Raw genomic sequence first — 19452 nt, forward strand, 5'->3', positions numbered from 1 at the left:
AAAAAAGACAAGAAAAATGGCTGGTTTGATTCCAAGGGAGGACATTACCGTTGTACCCCTGATTAAGCAAATGCTAAATACAGCTAAATACAGGATTAAGCAACTGCTAAATGCGGTATACTAAAGCCTAAACTGCATTAGTATACAGTATATGCAACTGTATAAAGGCAAAAATTGAGTAAGTTGTTCTGAATAAGAGCATTGGCAGAATGCCTGTAATGCAAGCATGTCATGTGAATAAATTGGGGGCGCACTGGAACACAACGCAGTACAGTAAAATCTCCATTTCATACTTTACAGGTCTTACTCTGCTGAAGTCTGTAGGGTCTTGACTGTGAGTTCCAGATGTCCAATGAATTTATCCTGTGATGTAATTAAATCACAGACTGAACACAGTAGTACACACAAATGCAAATTTTCCCTAACGATTCAATTAACTTGAATATTTACCTGAATGCCTCTGTATACCTGTTTGCCTGCATGCCTGTTTGCCTGTATACTTGTTTACTTGGAAGTCTGTATGCTAGCATGTACTATATGTATGCCTGTTCCCTCTCACTGGATCCATACTTACTTTGTATGACAGCTGCTCCTCCAGGCAGGAAATGTCAATTTCACACTCCTGTAGATTTCCCTGCAGATTCTGAACTTCCTGCTTACATTCCTCTATCTCACGCTGCAGAGCCTGGGGAGAGACCAAACAATGGAATACTGTATTATTATTATTATTATTATTAATAATAATAATAATAATAATAATAATAATAATAATAATAATAATCTATATTTGTTGTTATTGTTATTACTATTATTAACAACAATTATTATTATTATTGTATTTATAAAGCACTTTTCTTAAAATAACGTTTTCAATGTGGTTCCCAAAAAGTGACTTCAATGAAGAAATGTAAAAACACAGCAGAGCAGACACAACCAAAAGCAGACACAAGTACATGATATGCACAAACACCAATCAGCCACAACATTAAACCCACCTGATTAAACCAGTTTTTTCATGATTAAAAATGCTTTAAACTGTATAAACTGCCTATAAACACTTAATATTTCATTATATAATACATATAAGCAGATACTCATAAGTGAATAGCATTCAAAATAATTTTTTTTTAAATGATCACGTCTACCTCCAGGACCTGCAGAAATTATAAATATAAATATTTAAAGGAGCACTTTTGTTCACACCAAGAAACACAACGTCTAAGCTGCACATTGTTTTGTTTTTACTTTGTGTCATAATCTGTGTTTTCCTGTTTTCAGTTTTTGTCTGTTTTCATAACATTTCACCTTTTATATCCCTCATGGCTTTCTGTAGTTCTGTTTTCTGTCCATTATGCATTGCACCTGTTTATTGTTTCCTGTCACGGTTCTCAGCTCTATTCTGAGTAATTCCTAGGCACAACCGTCAGAGGGCACACTTGTCATTTTTGCCAATTTGATGATTAGTTTACTTTGGCTATCACATTATTAATACCCTCATACTGACTACTGATTCCATTTGTCTGCCGTGCATGGTCTGATTGCCGTTGAAGGTCAGCTGCATGTCTTTCCATTGAAGTCCCGCGTCTTGGTTAATCAGGGCTTGTTTGTCAGATCTAGATAAAATATAATTTTATTCCAATCCCCATAGCACATTGTTTTTATTTCTCATTTGTGCATTTTGTGAGGTGTGACTGAAGAGTCCCAGTTACCTGTGTCAAGGTATTTGGGATCTGAACACCCAGCAACTCTTCAGCACTTTAGTGTAGTGAGGATAGTCTGTCCTGTTCACCTTCACCTTTTATGTTGTGCAGGGTTTGAGTTTTATTGCACCCTTTGCTGTACGCATACTCTCATGCTGTGCGTCCACCTAGTTTATTTTTCCACCTTGTTTTAACAGCTGCCTTTGTCAAGTAAGGAGCTGTAGTAGGGAGGACAAAGTGGAGCTTTAGAATGTAGACTGCTGTTTGTGCACGTGAGTTCGCCAATACATTTCTCGCAGAAAACGTAATTTGTCCACTTTTTTACTTCACAGTATAGGTTATCAAACTTACAATAACTAAGTGCTAGCGTGTTCTAAGCCTTTACTGGTCCCTGTACGAGGTTATCATGATGTAGCTAGCATACGCGAATAGCACAAAGCCATAAAATTTGCTTTTTAACGGCACTTGGTCATTCGAACGATAGAAATAAAAGCATTCGATTTCGTTCAACGGCACCGAATATTTCTGTCGCACCGTCCATAAATCGCAAAAGTCCCACCATAGGATTTATTTAAATCTTTAAAAGTTTCTGAATTTTCTGAATCGTCATTAATTTATCTTGTTGCTATCAGTGATTCGGCGTGATCCGAGAGTTAAGTTGCTATGTAAATTACATTAGAAGGATACAACACGGTTATTTGCTACTTAAACGTAGACGCACACTCAAGAGCGTTAACATGATTGAAGTCTGACATGTCTATTGTCAAAATCCATTGAAACTATTAAAAAGTAACCAGGGACTTTGGACTTATAAGGCTGGACATACCGAGTATCCAGCGAAAATATTGACCTGGCTACAGTCACAATTCTGAGAGTTCGAACTGCCACCAACTGCCATGTAAGAGCGCTATTGTTGCATCACCATTTTCGAGCTCCATAAATGTAAACAATGGAATGTTGGGTGAAATCTGCCCGTTTTTCGGTGCCGTCGGGGTCCAGCATTTAACCTTGATGGAATGCTGGTAAAATGAGCGCTTAAAAGCCACAAAAACAGTAATTTCATCACATTCAAATTCCACCTAAGCAGAATTATTGTCCACAACACGTTAATTTAAGGTTAAACTGAAATTTTTATCATAATATTCATGTTGATTTCCGGAAATAAATTTTTCGGTTGTCCTCCTCCCTAGCTGTAGGCTGAGTTAAAGTGGATGGTTTTTCAGTTTTTTCACTTTTAATATTTATTATGTTTGTTTTCGTAAGACTTATGTAAGTCATTGTATGTATAACACTATGTCTCAATTCACTGCTGCCGGAGTTTGCGCTCCAATAGTTTGGGGACCTGTTGTAGATCCTTGTAGCGGATTGCATTGTTAGGTTACGTCCGCATATGCCTCATACCCGAGGGGCTTATGCTTTTCGTTTCCTTCTTAGTGCAGGTCTGTATTATATATTACTCTTAGGTTACTACACGTGTCTTGGAGTTGAAGCCCGTCTTGGCTGATAGTGGTGGGAACCTCCGATAGCCCATGGCTCTCAGTGGGAGAGCTGCTCGTGTTTTCAGCTCCCTTTTTTGTAGGGCTCCAGCATGGTCAGTTGAGCCTAGGTGAGCATTTTGGCAATTATCTGTGGTTGCTGACTTTGTGTACACTTTCTACCTGTCACGCCTGGCTTTGCCATGCTGGGTCCGCCTCATTCTACCTGGCTTCACATATTACATTTCGGAGTCTCTCCCTATCGGTCTGCAGGGGGAGCTGGTAGCCATTGTGGCTAATTGACTAATGATTGGGGGGGGAGTTTAAAACCAGTTCCTCCATGGCAGCTCGCTCTCTCTCTCTCTCATTGCTGCTCTGGCCCTGTGCTACGAGGGCTGGCTGCAGCTCACCTCTCTTTTTGCATTTCATTACATTATGCTGACTTTCACAACATTTTTGTTTGCCTACACTTACTGATCTTTTGGAAGCATATGATTTAATAAATGATTCTGATTTGAACTTTGAATCGGTGTGGTCTCCCCTATGTCATTGCTACTGTGAGCTAGGTAGTCGTGACACTACCTCTGTAGTATTCCTGCTGCAACAGGTGAATTAGAGGGTTAATGTGTTTCATGGGTTCCTCTCTCTTTTTAAAGTAATCCTGCTTCATCAGTGAATTAGATTGCTAATTATTTATTAGCCTTGTCTCTAGGGATGCCCCCAGAAAATATTAGTGGTTATCCCACGTCTTGTCGGTAACTTTTAGAACTGAACTCGGTTGTGTTTGGTCCTTATAGTAGAACCCGCTCCCCTTATAGTTTCCTGATTCTTAGTCGCTCAGCCATTCCATGTGTTCTAAGCCCTGACAATTTTGAGTATTTCCTCAACATACATCTTAGAAAACAGATGATTAGGGGGCCACGGTGGCGCAACAGGCTAAGATGCAGCAGACTTGCGGTTGCAGTTCGCTGCAGTTGCACATCGGGGACCGGGGTTTGATTCCCAGTCCTGTCAAAAGCCAAGTTTGGCCGGCTCACGTGGAGTGGCATAATTGGCTCGCCGCTCCAGAGGGAGGTTAGCTGAGCGCGGCACAATAAGCGCCTCAGCCTTGGAACCACGGACATAATTAGAGAGATGAGACGTCTTGAAGAAGGTGTGTTGCTCTTCCTCGGCCCACCAGAGGGCGGGGTGTAACACTAACTTGAATTGAATTAGAGGCTACTACATTTGGAGAAAATTTTTTTAATAAAACAGATGATTAGCAAAGTATATAGTCCAACTTGTTCATATTTGTGCCCCCCATTTAATCAATTCACCACTAATGACACGCCTTTACTGGATAAAAAAAATTGAGTCACTGTAGGTAAAGCACTGCACACACTTGACACTGTAATATGCTGACCGGGGGCTGAAAAAGGTAGCCCTGTAGCTAAAATATTGGTCAGACGTTATGTTTTTCTTCTGACCATTAGATGGTGCTGTTGTTCTTGGTGTCCCCAGAAACGGAGGCAAGAAATAAAGCAAAATACCCGGAGGAGGGATGAGACAGAAACAGACAGCAGCCCGGAAAACTGCGCATCTCAGAGTGAGAGTACAGGTGAGGGAAAGGAAAATAAGACAGGGCGAGGAAATAAACAACACCTCACTGTAATCCTAAATACCAGAAGTTCCTGCTTTCTTTTCAGTATAGAGAAGAAAACAGTCTTCACAACACATCTTTTAAAAGACCAAGGTAACCCATGACAGTGCCACTAGTCACTATTCAGAGGAAATAAAGCGTAATTTTATTCTTTTGATGCAGTTCAGGTAAATCTTTAAAGATTTCATGCAAACTCACAGTTTTGGGGGAACATACAAAAGAGAATTAGTATATTTGTTAAATTTGGCTTCATGAAATTACAGGCATTCAATTTCATCTTGCTATGTAGCCTCTGTTCATGACCAATGCCAGTTACACTCATTTTGTACTAAACTCAGGCAGTTAGCATGGCAGCTTGTTAAGTTCTCAAAGCCAAGCTCAAAATCATGATGACAGTCATAGGCTGCTTCTGATTCCTTCACTAGGTGCAATAATAAGGGCGTCAATCAGCCTCAAATGGGAGCATTTCAATTTGCATGCATATTTTAAAAAATGCAAAAATAAGACAGGTGGTTGCTGGACATTAAGTAACATGTCCTTTTCTGATCCCGGTGTTGCTTCTGCAGTAGTTAACGGGGATATTGATTTGAACAGGTGCAGGTGTACATATAGTCTACTATCATAAGGTCAATGACTGATCCAGGATCACAGTCCTGGTCCGTCTCTGTACTGGAGGGATGTCTGTATGGTCATCCTGATCTATCAGCAAGCAGCAGGTACTCTGCTGTACATAATAATAATAATAATAATAATAATAATAATAATAATAATAATAACTTTATTTATAAAGTACTTTTCATGCATTGGAAGCAGCTCAGAGTGCTTTGACAATAAGACAGAAGAATAAAAAATTATAAAAAGGACACACTAGACAGATTACAGAGCACAAATAATGAAAGAAATGATAAAGCATAAAAACAGTAACATAATACAAATAAAAATGGTTAAAGCAAAAGGCATTACTAATTAGTTAAAAACCAGGTTAAAAAGATATGTTTTCAAACACTGTTTAAAAAGGTCCACTGAGCCCACCTCTCTGATTTCTTTAGGTAGAGTGTTCCATATTTTAGTTGCATAATAAAAGAAGGCTGATTCTGCCATTTTTCTGTGGGCACTCCATTACTCTCTTAAGATCTTGTATAGTACTATTTAACCACGGCAATATTTTTTTCGTTTTTAGCCTCTTTTTAGTTTTAACTGGTGCAACAGTGTCTAGAGCTCTTCTCAAATTATTATTGAAAGCCATTTCGTTTATCGAGAAATGTTCAATACATGGGCTGAATGAGTTTGCAACAACACAGAATTTTGTTTCTGCTGGAGTCTAGATACCTTTTTTAAGTAATACATTTTATTTTGTTGCAAGGTGTACTTAACAGCATCAAAGAATACACAGTAATGATCGGAGACAGTAATGTCAGATACTAGAACATTCTCAATCTTTATCCCATGTGATATTACCAGATCGAGTGTGTTGCCCAATTCGTGGGTAGCTTCGGTAACATGTTGCGTTAGTCTTAGGCTGTCTAAGAGATTCACAAGCTCCATAGCCCATGAGTCATTTTTGATAGGAATATTTAAATCTCCACTAAGGATTATTCGGCCATAATTAGTAAGAATAGTGGACAAAAGCTCTGAGAATTTAGGATGAAATACTGAGGATTGCTTGGATGGTCTGTATATTGTTAAAATAAGCACATTTGAATCAGCTTTCAACACAATAGTGAGGTATTCAAAAGATGACAATTTACCCAGATCAATTTCAGAGCAACAAAACTGATCAGAAAAGATAGTGACAATACCACCACCCCTTTTATCCTGTCTTATTGATTGAAAGAACTACAAAACACAACTTAACTATCAGATGCCTCCTTGTTAGGCAGCACACTAAAGAGCACGTCTGTCCACAATTCAGTTTCAATAGCAGTAATATCCATTCAGAGACGCCTTCATGAGCCCATGTATTTGTTAATATGTAGCTTAGCAGTAAACGGACTGTACCACTCACCGAGCACTTTATTAGGTATTTATTAGACTTATTTTTTTAGACTTCTACTGCTGTAACCTATCCACTTACAGTTATGATGCATTGTGTGTTCAGAGATGCTCTTCTGCATACCACTGCTGTAATGTGTTATTTGCGTTACTGTCACCTTCCTGTCAGCTTTGACCAGTCTGGCCATTCTCCTCTGACGTCTCTCATTAACATGGTGTTTCTGTCTGCAGAACTGCTGCTCACTGGATTTTTTAAAATGTATTTTTTCACCATTCTTTGCTCTCGAGACCAGTGTGCGTGAAAATCCGATATGTTGTAATGTGCTCCTTATTGATAGGGTAGTGCAGGATTATGCATGCACGGTAGTACCTGAAGCAGATCCATTCAGCACCAAACCTAAAATCATGTGCTTACATATTCATTAATATGTGTACTTAAATATGTGAGTTGTCTTGACTGAATTACGTTTACGTTTAGATTTTCACAAAGTGATATGGATGTTTGATACCTTTTTTAATTAAATAAATGACATTTGGCAATAAATACCAATATGGTATGATCTGCAAGACCACATAAATTACAAATGTGCTTGAATGTGGGAATGTTTTATTTGGGACTCCAGCATTAGAGTGATTCTAATGCTATGTGCACACTACAGGATATTTGGGTCTATCTTGGTATGGTTCACCCCTCAAGACACTCTTTGGCACATACCAGTCTGTAATAATTATTTTAAAAGTTTCCCACCGGTCTTTACTAAAGTCAAACACATAAATTGTGCTTATTTTACCAAAAAAAGTAGCATTTCAAATGAATGAGACTAATATTTCCAAAAAAATAAAAACGTGTGATAATGACTGGTAATTGAGTTGCTTACAAGGTGTAACACAACATTAGGTGAAAAATTTAATGAAGCAAGATACCATTTACTAGTTTTTTTTTTTCTACATTAGCAATGAATAAAGTGCTGCAAATACAAAAAATCTAGGTGAAAATGGATTTGATTTGAGCATATAAGAACTGTGATGCAGGGCTTGGGTTTTTTTTAAAATAGAACAAAAGTTTAAAACAAAGAAAAACTTGAAACCAAAATCGTCTGAACGAAAATAATTGACAAAATTATTTAACTAAAATCTCCTATGCAGTTTTCATCATTCAGCTCCCAAACCCCAATTGTGTCTTAATTCAAATCCCATTCCTCTTGCAGCCCTCATAACGAGGTAATTAGCCACAGCTACCGTGATTGCAATAATAATAGCAGTCACAGCTGAGGCCATACCTGCACGAAGGGCTGGTTATGGTAACCTAAAATGGGTGGACTATGTACATAAAGGGATGCAATTTCTAAAAGGATCAACTGATGTAAATACCCTTAAATTAAAGCTGACAATCTGCAATTCATATTTATTCATCAATATTATATCAAATACTTATGGACTGTGCTGAAATGAGGGAGGATTGGCATCTGCACAAAGCGTTAACTGACTCACTCACCTGGGCATCTGAACTGGCCTTTTCCAGGTTCCCTCTGAGCTCAGTGTTTGCTAGCAGCATGGCCTCCTTCTCATTCATAATAGTGTCTAGTTTTTCTTCCATGTCATTCAGGTTCCTTTCCACAGCTGCCAAATCCTGCTGCCCTCGGTTGATGGCCTGCTCCATATTCCTGCACATAGAAGCCATCAGGGGTCAAGTATAATCATCTCCCTTCAATCCTACTGCTGTAGAAATGTAACAGTTTAACATCCCCGGACATAGACTCATCTTGTCTCACTTTATAATTTCCTCCTGCTCCTGAATCATCATCTGCATGCTATCAATAACGTTGTCCTAAAATAAGAAATTCAAAAAAGAATTTATTACAGCAGAAATGAATGTAAACATTTTGTTATTAAATAATTAAAACATTCTCACTGCTCCAACTGAAAAGACTTACTTTGTAGGATAGCTGCTCCTCAAGGCAGGACATGTTCATAATATAATCACTCAGTTTCCCTCGCAGCTCTTCTAGTTCCTGGTTTGACTTCTCTATCATACGCTGCAGGGCCTGGGAAGAGACTGGCCAGTCAACCATCACACATAAGTGAAGACATGAGATAAATCTGTCAGATACTACACACAGATGGAGAAACCAGCCAGCCTGTCATGATCCTGAGTTCTGTCTGTTCTTCTTGTAAATGTATTATTTTTCATTATCATGTCTGGTTTTCTGTTTACATTCTTATTCATTCCACTCGTCTTCCCCTGTGATGTCTGTGTCTTTATGTAGTTCTGAGCCCAAGTCACATCCCTGTCTGCGTGATTCACTATTCGGGTGGTTTTGGAATTTCCCGGTTTCCCACGATTCCTTCTTAGTCTCGTTTTCTCTTACTACCTGCTTTATCTTCCTTCATGTTTGAAGACTAATCTACTAATAACTACTAACATAGATTTTGTACAGTATTAAATTTATATTAACACACTAATTGTCTGTCTAACTAACTAACTAACTAACAACAGTCACTAGTTTTGGGTAGTTGTGATTTAATCATGTAAACTAACACACTAACTCTCTACTTCTATAATGCTCTATAATTCTGCCTCCCTGTTCTATCCATAAATTGCTTGCCTTGATTCAGCAAAGTGTTTGCACCTGCTCTCCCCTATGACTACGTTCCTTAACTCTGTGCAATTGTCCACTCCCTAGTCCGGAACCGGTTGTATGTCATGTGTGTCTTTCTGAATCCAGTCTGCATCTTAGTGAATCCCTCATTATTGTATTATTGCCCTTTCATGTTTCTCACCTGATGTCTATTTGTTAGACCGCCCTCACTCCCATGCCCCGCCTAGGTTGTCTCATTCCCCTGTGTATTTATACCTGTCTATACTTACAAGGCTGTTTATACTTTGCTAGTGAAACAGAAACTTCCTAGCCTGTACACCTTGTATTCCTTTCCCCTGGTTCTAGCCTTCGTGTCCCCATACTTCTGCCATTGTGTTATTCTGTCTAGTTTTGCTCTTTTTGGATTTTTCTTGTTATTGAACCCTGCCTGTTTTCTGCCTACCCAAGCAGTACCTGCCTGCCTGGATTTCGACCATTGCCTGTCCCTGGATTACATTTTGGATTTGCCCCATTTACTTCATTAAACGTGCCATTTTTATCATACCACTGAGTCTGTGATTGGTTCCTCTGTCCCCCAAACCTGACACAGCCTGTCAGACTGCATAACATAACATAACATAACATAACGGCAAGAACAGGCCATTCAGCCCAGCAATGCTTACCTTTTCCTACCTCTAAGTGTACCTATTGCCTAGTTTTCCTAAAGCTAAATTGTGTCTAAACACCGTATCAGGCCTGGTCTTGAAAACCCCAGTGTTTCTGCCTCCAGTGCATGTACTGGCAAGCTATTCCACACATTGAAAAATAACTTGCTGTACTTCCTAATATCTGTACGGAATTTCTCCTTTGCCAATTTCCATTTCTGCCCTCTCATATGAAGAGTGTGTACAGCAGGGGGCTGTGTGCTGTCCCCTGCTGTACACACTCTTCACATATGACTGTGGCCTCCCAGAACAACAACATCCATCCATCCATCCATCCATTATCTGAACCCGCTTATCCTGATCAGGGTCGCAGGGGGGCTGGAGCCTATCCAAGCATACATTGGGCGAAAGGCAGGAATACACCCTGGACAGGTCGCCAGTCTATCTCAGGGCACACACACCATTCACTCACACACTCATACCTACGGGCAATTTAGACTCTCCAATCAGTCTAACGTGCATGTCTTTGGACTGTGGGAGGAAACAAGAGAAGAGTCCAGAGAAGCAGGCAGGGGTCATAAACGAGAATCCAGAAAATGTTAGAGAACTTGCCACAGTTCTTCTGCAGACTTTGGTTTGTATTTTGCTTTTGATCTCAGACAGAGTTTTTATGTAAAAAGTTGTCAACTGCTTACAGTAATATGTTACTTTTTTAAATTAAATACAAAAATGTCTCTGTAAAATCAAATATTTTGGAAAATGAATATTTGGAAATCTCAAATGTGTTCTTTTATACTAACACTTAATATTTTGTTGCACAACCTTTTGAGGCAATCACTGCAATCAAACGATTTCTGTAACTGTCAATGAGACTTCTGCACCTGTCAACGGGTATTTTGGCCCACTCCTTGTGAGCAAACTGCTCCAGTTGTCTCAGGTTTGAAGGGTGCCTTCTCGAGACGGCATGTTTCAGCTCCTTCCACAGATGTTCAATAGGATTTAGATCAGGGCTCATAGAAGGCCACTTCAGAATAGTCCAATGTTTTGCTCTTAGCCATTCTTGGGTGTTTTTAGCTGTGTGTTTTGGGTCATTATCCTGTTGGAAGACCCATGACCTGCGACTGAGACCAAGCTTTCTGACACTAGGCAGCACATTTCTCTCCAGAATGCCTTGATAGTCTTGAGATTTCATTGTACCCTGCACAGATTCAAGACACCCTGTGCCAGATGCAGCAAAGCAGAACATAACCGAGCCTCCTCCATGTTTCACAGTAGAGACAGTGTTCTTTTCTTGGTATGCTTCATTTTTGCATCTGTGAACATAGAGTTGATGTGCCTTGCCAAAAAGCTCCAGTTTTGTCTCATCTGTCCAAAGGACATTCTCCCAGAAGCTTTGTGACTTGTCAATATGCATTTTGGCAAATTCCAGTCTCGTTTTTTTATGATTTGCTTTCAACAGTGGTGTCCTCCTTGGTCGTCTCCCATGAAGTCCACTTTGGCTCAAACAACGACGGATGGTGCGATCTGACACTGATGTACCTTGACCTTGGAGTTCACCTTTAATTTCTTTGGAGGTTGTTCTGGGCTCTTTGGTTACCATTCGTATTATCCGTCTCTTCAATTTGTCATCAATTTTCCTCTTGCGGCCACGTCCAGGGAGGTTGGCTACAGTCCCGTGGACCTTAAACTTCTGAATAATATGTGCAACTGTAGTCACAGGAACATCAAGCTGCTTGGAGATGGTCTTATAGCCTTTACCTTTCACATGCTTGTCTATAATTTTCTTTCTAATCTCCTCAGACAACTCTCTCCTTCGCTTTCTGTGGTCCATGTTTAGTGTGGTACACACCATGTCACCAAACAGCACAGTGACTACTTGTCACCCTTTAAATAGGCAGACTGACTGATTACAAGTTTGAAGACACCTGTGATGCTAATTAGAGGACACACCTTAGTTTAACATGTCCCTATGGTCAAATTATTTTCAATCTTTTCTAGGGGTACCATCATTTTTGTCCAGGCCTGTTTCATGAGTTTATTTTTTTAAATGATTCTGTTGAACCACAATTCAAAAGCAATGTCTGATTTTCATTGCTTAATTCTCAGTAAATTTTTATTTATTATTACTTTTGTAAGTTTCAAGTTATTTCAGTGACCATTGTGGGTTTTTCTTTCATTAACAGAGGGGTACCAACAATTTTGTCCAGGTGTGTATATATAATAAAGTCAAGGGTGCCAAAGACTTAGTACTGTATGTTACATTGTAAATATGTGGTGCAGGGTGGAGATGTTCCAGACTGCAATATAAAGTCTGTAATACAATGTATTCGGAACAGGTAGTGTTATTGAAATGTGGATTGTGTTAACGTTAGCTCAGTACAAACACTAACTTAACGTTCTGTAAACACATGTTTGTTAAACATACAAGTTAGCTAGCTGATGTTAGCTGTTGATATTTGCTTCTAAACCTGGACAGGGATGCAACTTTACAAGGAATATATTATAAAGCTTCTTAACTTCATATCGGGAGGGAAAAATATAGCTTTAGAATATAGACCGTTTTAACAGCACTCGATTACGGTGAACGGCACCAAAAATCGCACCATTGATAAACAGAAGAACTCTCACTATAGGATTGATTTAAATCTTTAAAAGTTATATACAAGATGCCAGTGCTAATGAGGTTGAAGTGCTGCAGTGGAAGATATACCCTATTGCAGAGCTGACATTAGCTACAATGCTCCAAAACAGAATTAAACTATGTTTAATGAATGAGCATAACATATATTTCTGGGAAGCATTTTGTTTTTCATTTTGTCCGACACTTTTATGTGCAGTGATATATAGACTAAACCTATAAATATGCTTATATCCTTGCTTTAGTTTTGACCCTTTTATTGTGTAAATCTGTCAGTTGGTGAACATCATTCATGTAAAATTTTGGTTGATCTTGAAATGAAGACATGAACTCCATTATGTTACTTAGCAAGCTATCTAGATTGTCTTGCATAGTTTAGCCTGACACCCTCCATCTCTAGTTTGGATGCCTACCCTAAATACAACCGGAAGTTATGGTATACTGCTTTGCTGGAGAATAAGCTTTTACCATAGCGATATGAAATATGCCCATTAACAACTTTACCAGTCTTTAATTTTATCAGTCCAATAACCCTCTTTTTATGCATTTGTTTAGAAACCTCACTTTGATCTGAAAGGTTTTTGAAAAACCAGGTTTTTCTTTCTTTTCAATTTTCAAAAATGGCCATTTCTTTTACCAGTGTAACAGAAATGAATAACAAATGAAAAAATGATACAGGGATCTATCAAAATCTGTGATGCATGGAAATGGATGTCAAACATGTCACCAATGCTGTTAGTTAGCTGCGTCGGGAAAATTAATAGCTTATAGACGTGTGCATAGTTATCAAGTAATGTTACTGGTATATTTCTGTTGTTTGATCAGTGCAGAATGCGGACAGTTCAAATAGTTACACACTTGCCACACTGTTTGCTTTTTGTGGAGTGCACCTGGAATGCTTGGAGGTCAGAAGTTGGAATTTTCAACCTGGAAATTCCGACCTACTACTCTGAATGGAGAAGAGTTCTGTTTTTTTACAATTTCGCAAAAATATGTGTAAAACACATGGTTGATACTGTAGTCATATTGTAGGTTAGCTACTGTGCTACCATGTATTAATTGACAATAATTTAACTGAAAACAAGATAGTGCCACAAGCCACCTGATGGTGGTTGTGTGAAAAGCAAATCACTTTGGATACTGGGTCATCTTCCTACAAATGACTGTGTAGGGGAAAATTCACAGAAAAAAAGATCTCCCTCCTAAAAGCATGATAAACAATCACAAGTCAAAATCAGACTCCACCTTAGTGAGCAGGCTGGTTCCTCCAAAACTCTCGACGATATATGCTAAAAGTGTATCAATATATCCATATTAAAGTATGATATGTACCCTGTATAGTTTCAAACTGATTAACTGCTAAATTGTGCTAGAATTACACAGTGAGCCAGCCAGCTGGGGGGGAGGCGTCTCGAACTGTCAAGGACACTGGCAGAGCGAGATATGACTTTACAGCTGATTTCTCCGGGACTCTCAATGTTTTATGCCAGAAGTGTATCTATATGCAAGTGACTTATACTCACTATATCCCATGTACGCTGCTCATTATCAAATCAAATGAACCGAGAACATTCATTGTAGCTGAGCTTATGAAAACATAAGAAACCACAGTGAAAACTGTTGAAATGAGAGCAAAGAATGAAACGTACATTTACTCCCTTAGAGAATAATTAATCAAATGTTTTGTATGTCTGTATATTAGAAAAGTTTATAAGTGAATATTAATGAAATGTTTAGTATGTCTGTATATTTTCAATGATTACTGCTGCTTAGTTCGTCTTATAAAAGCGAAAGATACAGAGTGACGTGTATGGATGACGTGTGTGTTAGAGGGGGGGCATCCAGAACTTTATGAGGTCTGGTAGTTTGCCAAGAGCAGGTGCGGGGTGAAGTGAGGACAGGGGGAGTCTTGAACTTTGTTCGTAGTTGGCAGAACGCCCTGAACTTTGTACAGAGTTGGCAGAGCATAAGGACCGTTGGTGATTTGCCACAATGACGTTGTGGGAGGAGCTTTGGGAGGAGTTACGATAAGAACAGTGTGGGTGATTTGCCAGAAAGAGGTTTGAGGAGGAGTTGTAGGTGGAGTTGTCGAGGACCCGGCCCTAGGCCCCCCTGATGAGAGATTGACGGGGGATGGGTTAGGAAGGAATGCATTGTTAACCCCTCGCACCCGCCATTGAGGTGGTAGCAAGAACGCCCGTAAAAGGAAAAATATGTGGTTCAGAGATAATGAGCAGCCATACTTGTCAGTAGAGGAGTCTGAAGTCGGGGGACTTAGATTTAGGGTTTTAAGGAGCAAGGTTAAAGTTCTGACTGAGGCTATGCATAGAATGAGTTCCAGCATAACCTTGGAGGAGATTCAACATGCTGAGCGAGCAGTCGGGGAATACCCCAACCCTACAGGGGAGGGGCACAATGCCTGGCTAAAGCAAAAAGATAAGGAAAACGGAAGGGATGTCAATACCGAAAGAATATTAAGAGGCTTTCAGGGCCTTCCTGATTATAATCTGATAATTTATTGGATAGATTAAAAGGACTGACTGTAGAAGAGTTGGAGGATGATTTACACTCAGCTATTGGCTGGATGTCCTTTGTAGATCCCTTAAGGCGCCGCGGAGAGGGGCACCTGAAGAGTGTGTTGAGATGGTGGAGGGCACTAACTTCTGGCTTGTATGAAGTCAAAGTTTGGAGAGAGTCCAAGGAGAGATTATGACAGGGAGACAAATACCAGTGATGAATAGGTTCATTAAAAATGACATAAGAGCTAGTGTTTTTCCACTCGTATATTGAGATGATGGAAACTCCCAATTGGGGAAATTTCCTTTGAGGTATGAGAAAATGACAGTGAGACAAACAGAAGTAATGAATATGGTCATTAAAAAAGTTGCAGAGTAACTGTATAAAATGGGTGTAAAAATGACAGTCGGGGTTCAGTTCTGGAGAACTGATCCGGCTTTATGCACGTGTGCTAATAAAGTCAGATTTTCCTGAAGAACTTGCTGCCGTGGTGTCGTCTTTTCCCTCGTGAAGATGTTTTTCGACAAATTGAAGATTTGGACTCTGTCGTTTCCTAGACACGACAACTGCTCCACCTGTCACAAGATGAAATGCAATGTAACTGCCCCTACTGTCGGAACCTCGCAAGTATTTATTCCCGGCCAGTGAAATTCTTACCACATAAGAAAACTGCCAAATGAAACACGAAACCACTGTATTTATTTTGTACCCATTACCTGACTTGTGATGGTCAATCACAAATCTGTGCCTTCTGAATGGACAGTTCTTTGGCTTTTGCCATGATATTGTTGTGTTACGTCCCCCTGGAAGTTTCTGCAGTTGGAAAAAGAGACTTTTTGGAAGAGACTGTGAAGAGTCAGTTGTGAAGGCAGCTTTTTAAGTTTTTTTAATTTGTACTTTTGTTATTAGTAATTTAGTTATAGGTTGCAGTCCAACTGTGCCCTCATGCTCCATGGGAGAGGTTGGGCCGTAACAGTTGACAAAGAGATTTTGCATGCTTGTTACCTCATTTGTATAATCTAGTGAAACAGGAAGTGATGGAATGACACAATTTCCTTTAGACTGGAGATTAAACTTGTATTTCACTTCACTTCACTTCACCTATGGTTTTCAGGAAAAATTTAGTGAATGCGCAATTGCCCCCCCCCCCTTTTTTTTTTTTTACGTAACGGCAATGTAACAGCCAGCAAGCCCATATACACTGATCTAAGGTTTCTTTGTAGATTTGCCAGCCCCCAATCAAACCCAATGTAATTGTACGTAACATACACATTTTTTTTCTATTATATGCTTCATACAGGAACAGTTGTGGACAAGCTCTGCTGAAAGAGTGTCAAAAAATGACACAAGGACATGTTGGAAATGAAGCATGATAAAAATGTATCTTTGTAAAAGTGCAAAATCGGTAAGTATATTATCTTCAGCTTTAATATTGTCATGATCTGTGTTTTCAGTTCTGTTTTATGTATCAGTCCCCAACGTTTCCGCCTTTTGTTTCCCTCTGTGCTTTCCATAGTCTGTCTGTCTCCCCATTCATTCCCATTCATTCGTTATTGTGCATTTACATTTACATTTTAGTCATTTGGCAGACGCTTTTAATCCAAAGCGATTTACAAGTACATAGGTTCTACCATAAGTCAAAGCATCACATCCAGAACTAGCAAAATACACATGAAATGCTGTTCTAAACATAGTTGTCATCATAAGTGCATTTTTTTTTTTTTTTTTTTTTTTTGGGGGGGGGGGGGGGGTTAGACAAGGATAGGGATATCAGGAAGGAGGGGCAGGGGAAATCAGGACTGAGGACTAAGGTAGAGTTTGAAAAGGTGGGTTTTGAGTCTGCGTCGAAATAGGGGGAGGGATTCTGCTGTTCTGACAGTGGTAGGCAAGTCATTCCACCACTGAGGAACCAGAACGGAAAACAGGCGTGAACGTGCAGCTCGACAGGTGCATGTAGAGAGGGGACCATAAGGCGACCAGAGCTGGCAGACCGGAGTGGTCTAGCTGGGGAGTAGGGAGTGATCAGGGATTGTATGTAAGGTGGGGCAGTCCCCTTAGCAGCCTGAAATTCCAACACTAGGGCCTTGAAACGGATGCGTGCGGCAATAGGAAGCCAGTGGAGGCCAATGAGAAGCGGGGTGACATGAGCCGACCTGGGCTGACTGGTGATCGGGCGGGCTGCAGCATTCTGGACCAGCTGGAGGGGCTTGATGGCACACGCTGGGAGACCGGCTAGGAGGGAGTTGCAGTAATCCAGGCGGGAAATGACGAGCGCCTGGACTAGGAGCTGGGTGGCTTTCTCAGTCAGGAGATGACGGATACGGCGTATATTATAGAGAAAGAACCTGCAGGTTCTGGCAGTGGAGGATACTTGTGGACCCAGGGTGAGGCAGTTATCAAGAGTCACCCCAAGATTCTTTGCCGTACGGGAGGAGGAAACTACAAAGTCCTCAACAGTCAATGAGAGGTCGATTGACGGAGAGGACTTAGCAGGGATGTAGAGAAGCTCAGTTTTGGCAAGGTTGAGCTTCAGGTGGTGGGAAGCCATCCACGCAGAGATATCAGCCAAGCAGGCAGAGATCCGTGTGGTGACTTGGGTGTCGGGGGGGAAGGAAATAAAGAGTTGGGTGTCATCAGCGTAAGAATGATAAGAAAAGCCATGGGAAGAGATAACAGAACCAAGAGACATGGTGTATAGCGAGAAGAGGAGAGGCCCAAGAACTAAGCCCTGCGGGACTCCAGTTCGTAGGGGGTGAGGGTCGGAGACTGAGCCCCTCCAAGTCACCTGGTAGGAGCGACCAGAGAGGTAGGAGGAAAACCAAGCGAGTGCACACCTGATTATTGACAAATATTCAAAATTGCCAATGTAGCCTACTGTACAGAGAACTCCCTGAATTAGGCTCTTTGAGAGTACCTTTGTGTGTGGAGTTGGGATTTTGCTATTTATTTCTTATCTTAATCCCTCTACCAACCTTATCCCACTCTCAGTCTGCCTCCTTCTCCAATACAATTTACTTGTGGGTGGTACGGGAGCATCTTACAAGCCTTGCCATTTCGGAGATGCTCCAACCAAGTCATCTGGCCATAACACTTGTATGTCATATACCGACCGGGCTGCAGCAGATCTATGCTGATACACCTTGATGGAGAGCCGCCAGATGTTAGTGTTAAGGCCGATCAATTTCAACACAGAGAAGAAATTACCAGAAGTCAGAAATTACCTTTAAAATATATATAGTTTTTGTGATTAATAATAAAAAATGTATTGATGCTTCAATTGTGTAAGGATACTGCTCTATCTTTGCCAGGAAAATGAGGTATGAACTTCCTTTACCTTTTTCCCTACTCACCTGGATATCCTGCTGGGCTTTGTTAAGGTTATCTCTGAGTTGAGTGTTAACTTCCTGCACGGACTCCTTCTCTTTCAGTACTTTATCCAAGGTTTCCTCTGTGTCAATTAATTTCCTCTTCACAGCTTCCGTCTCGTCCTCTCCTTTGTCCATGGCCTGCCGTAGGCTCCTGGTCATGCGAAAGAGTCAGAGGTCAGATTGCTTCATGTGTCGGTTCAAAGATAATATTAATACTTTATGACTACTGCTGTCTGCGATTGTATTTGTAACACAGTCTTACTCTGACGTCTCTCCCAGATCCTCAACCATTAGCTGCAGACGTTCAATTACTTTGTCCTGAAATGAAATGCAATTATAAAAGGAACTTTTACACAGAAATCAGTTACTTAATATTGCTATTGTGCTCTTATTCATATGTAACTGTACCTGTCAAAATACATAATACATAAGGCTTGTCATTTTTGGAGTTTATTTTTTATTACGTTTTTGGGGGGAATTTTGGGGGTTTATTTTCCATTTTTAAAAAACAAATGAAAATCGGATTATAATAAAAAATGTATCCTGGAAATTAGCATCATTTTAATTTGAAACTTTGTCCTTTCTTTTAACCATAGGCTTGTTAATGGAACTGCACATTTAATGACGTTTGCACAGTGACATATACAGTCATGTTGAAAAAAATAGCAGTACAACATCAGTAACCTGATGAACCACTGTTATTATTAGTAGTGATATTTCTGCATGGCAAATACTTTACTTGTAGATTTAGTAGTGTAATAGAAACACAACAGACCCAACTGTCATAACATGCTTGTTCTGAGTAATTGACTCATTCATTGAAAGGGGCGTGTTCAACATAATAGCAGCGTGGAGTTTAATTAGAGAATTCATTCATTC

The 19452-nt window shown here is 40.0% G+C and overlaps 1 protein-coding gene and 1 long non-coding RNA gene across 2 annotated transcripts in view; one reads left to right on the forward strand and one right to left on the reverse strand.

The window, feature by feature from the left end:
• Positions 1-18887, reverse strand: part of LOC133124977 (tropomyosin-like) — a 40326-nt gene extending 21439 nt beyond the window's left edge. The window contains exons 1-7 of the mRNA XM_061236615.1: positions 18836-18887; positions 18556-18724; positions 8741-8851; positions 8579-8634; positions 8302-8470; positions 575-685; positions 308-363 (exon numbers count right to left, since the gene is read on the reverse strand). Of these exons, the coding sequence (XP_061092599.1) occupies positions 308-363; positions 575-685; positions 8302-8470; positions 8579-8634; positions 8741-8851; positions 18556-18724; positions 18836-18864 (701 nt within the window). The 5' untranslated portion in view covers positions 18865-18887. The remainder of the gene's footprint in view (positions 1-307; positions 364-574; positions 686-8301; positions 8471-8578; positions 8635-8740; positions 8852-18555; positions 18725-18835) is intronic.
• Positions 8101-8977, forward strand: LOC133124978 (uncharacterized). Its single transcript, XR_009708372.1, has 3 exons — positions 8101-8169; positions 8413-8492; positions 8849-8977. It is a non-coding gene; the product is annotated as an uncharacterized LOC133124978 (long non-coding RNA).
• Positions 18888-19452: the final 565 nt, after the last annotated feature.

This window comes from Conger conger, chromosome 3, assembly GCF_963514075.1.
Source record: "Conger conger chromosome 3, fConCon1.1, whole genome shotgun sequence".
Taxonomy (NCBI): domain Eukaryota; kingdom Metazoa; phylum Chordata; class Actinopteri; order Anguilliformes; family Congridae; genus Conger; species Conger conger.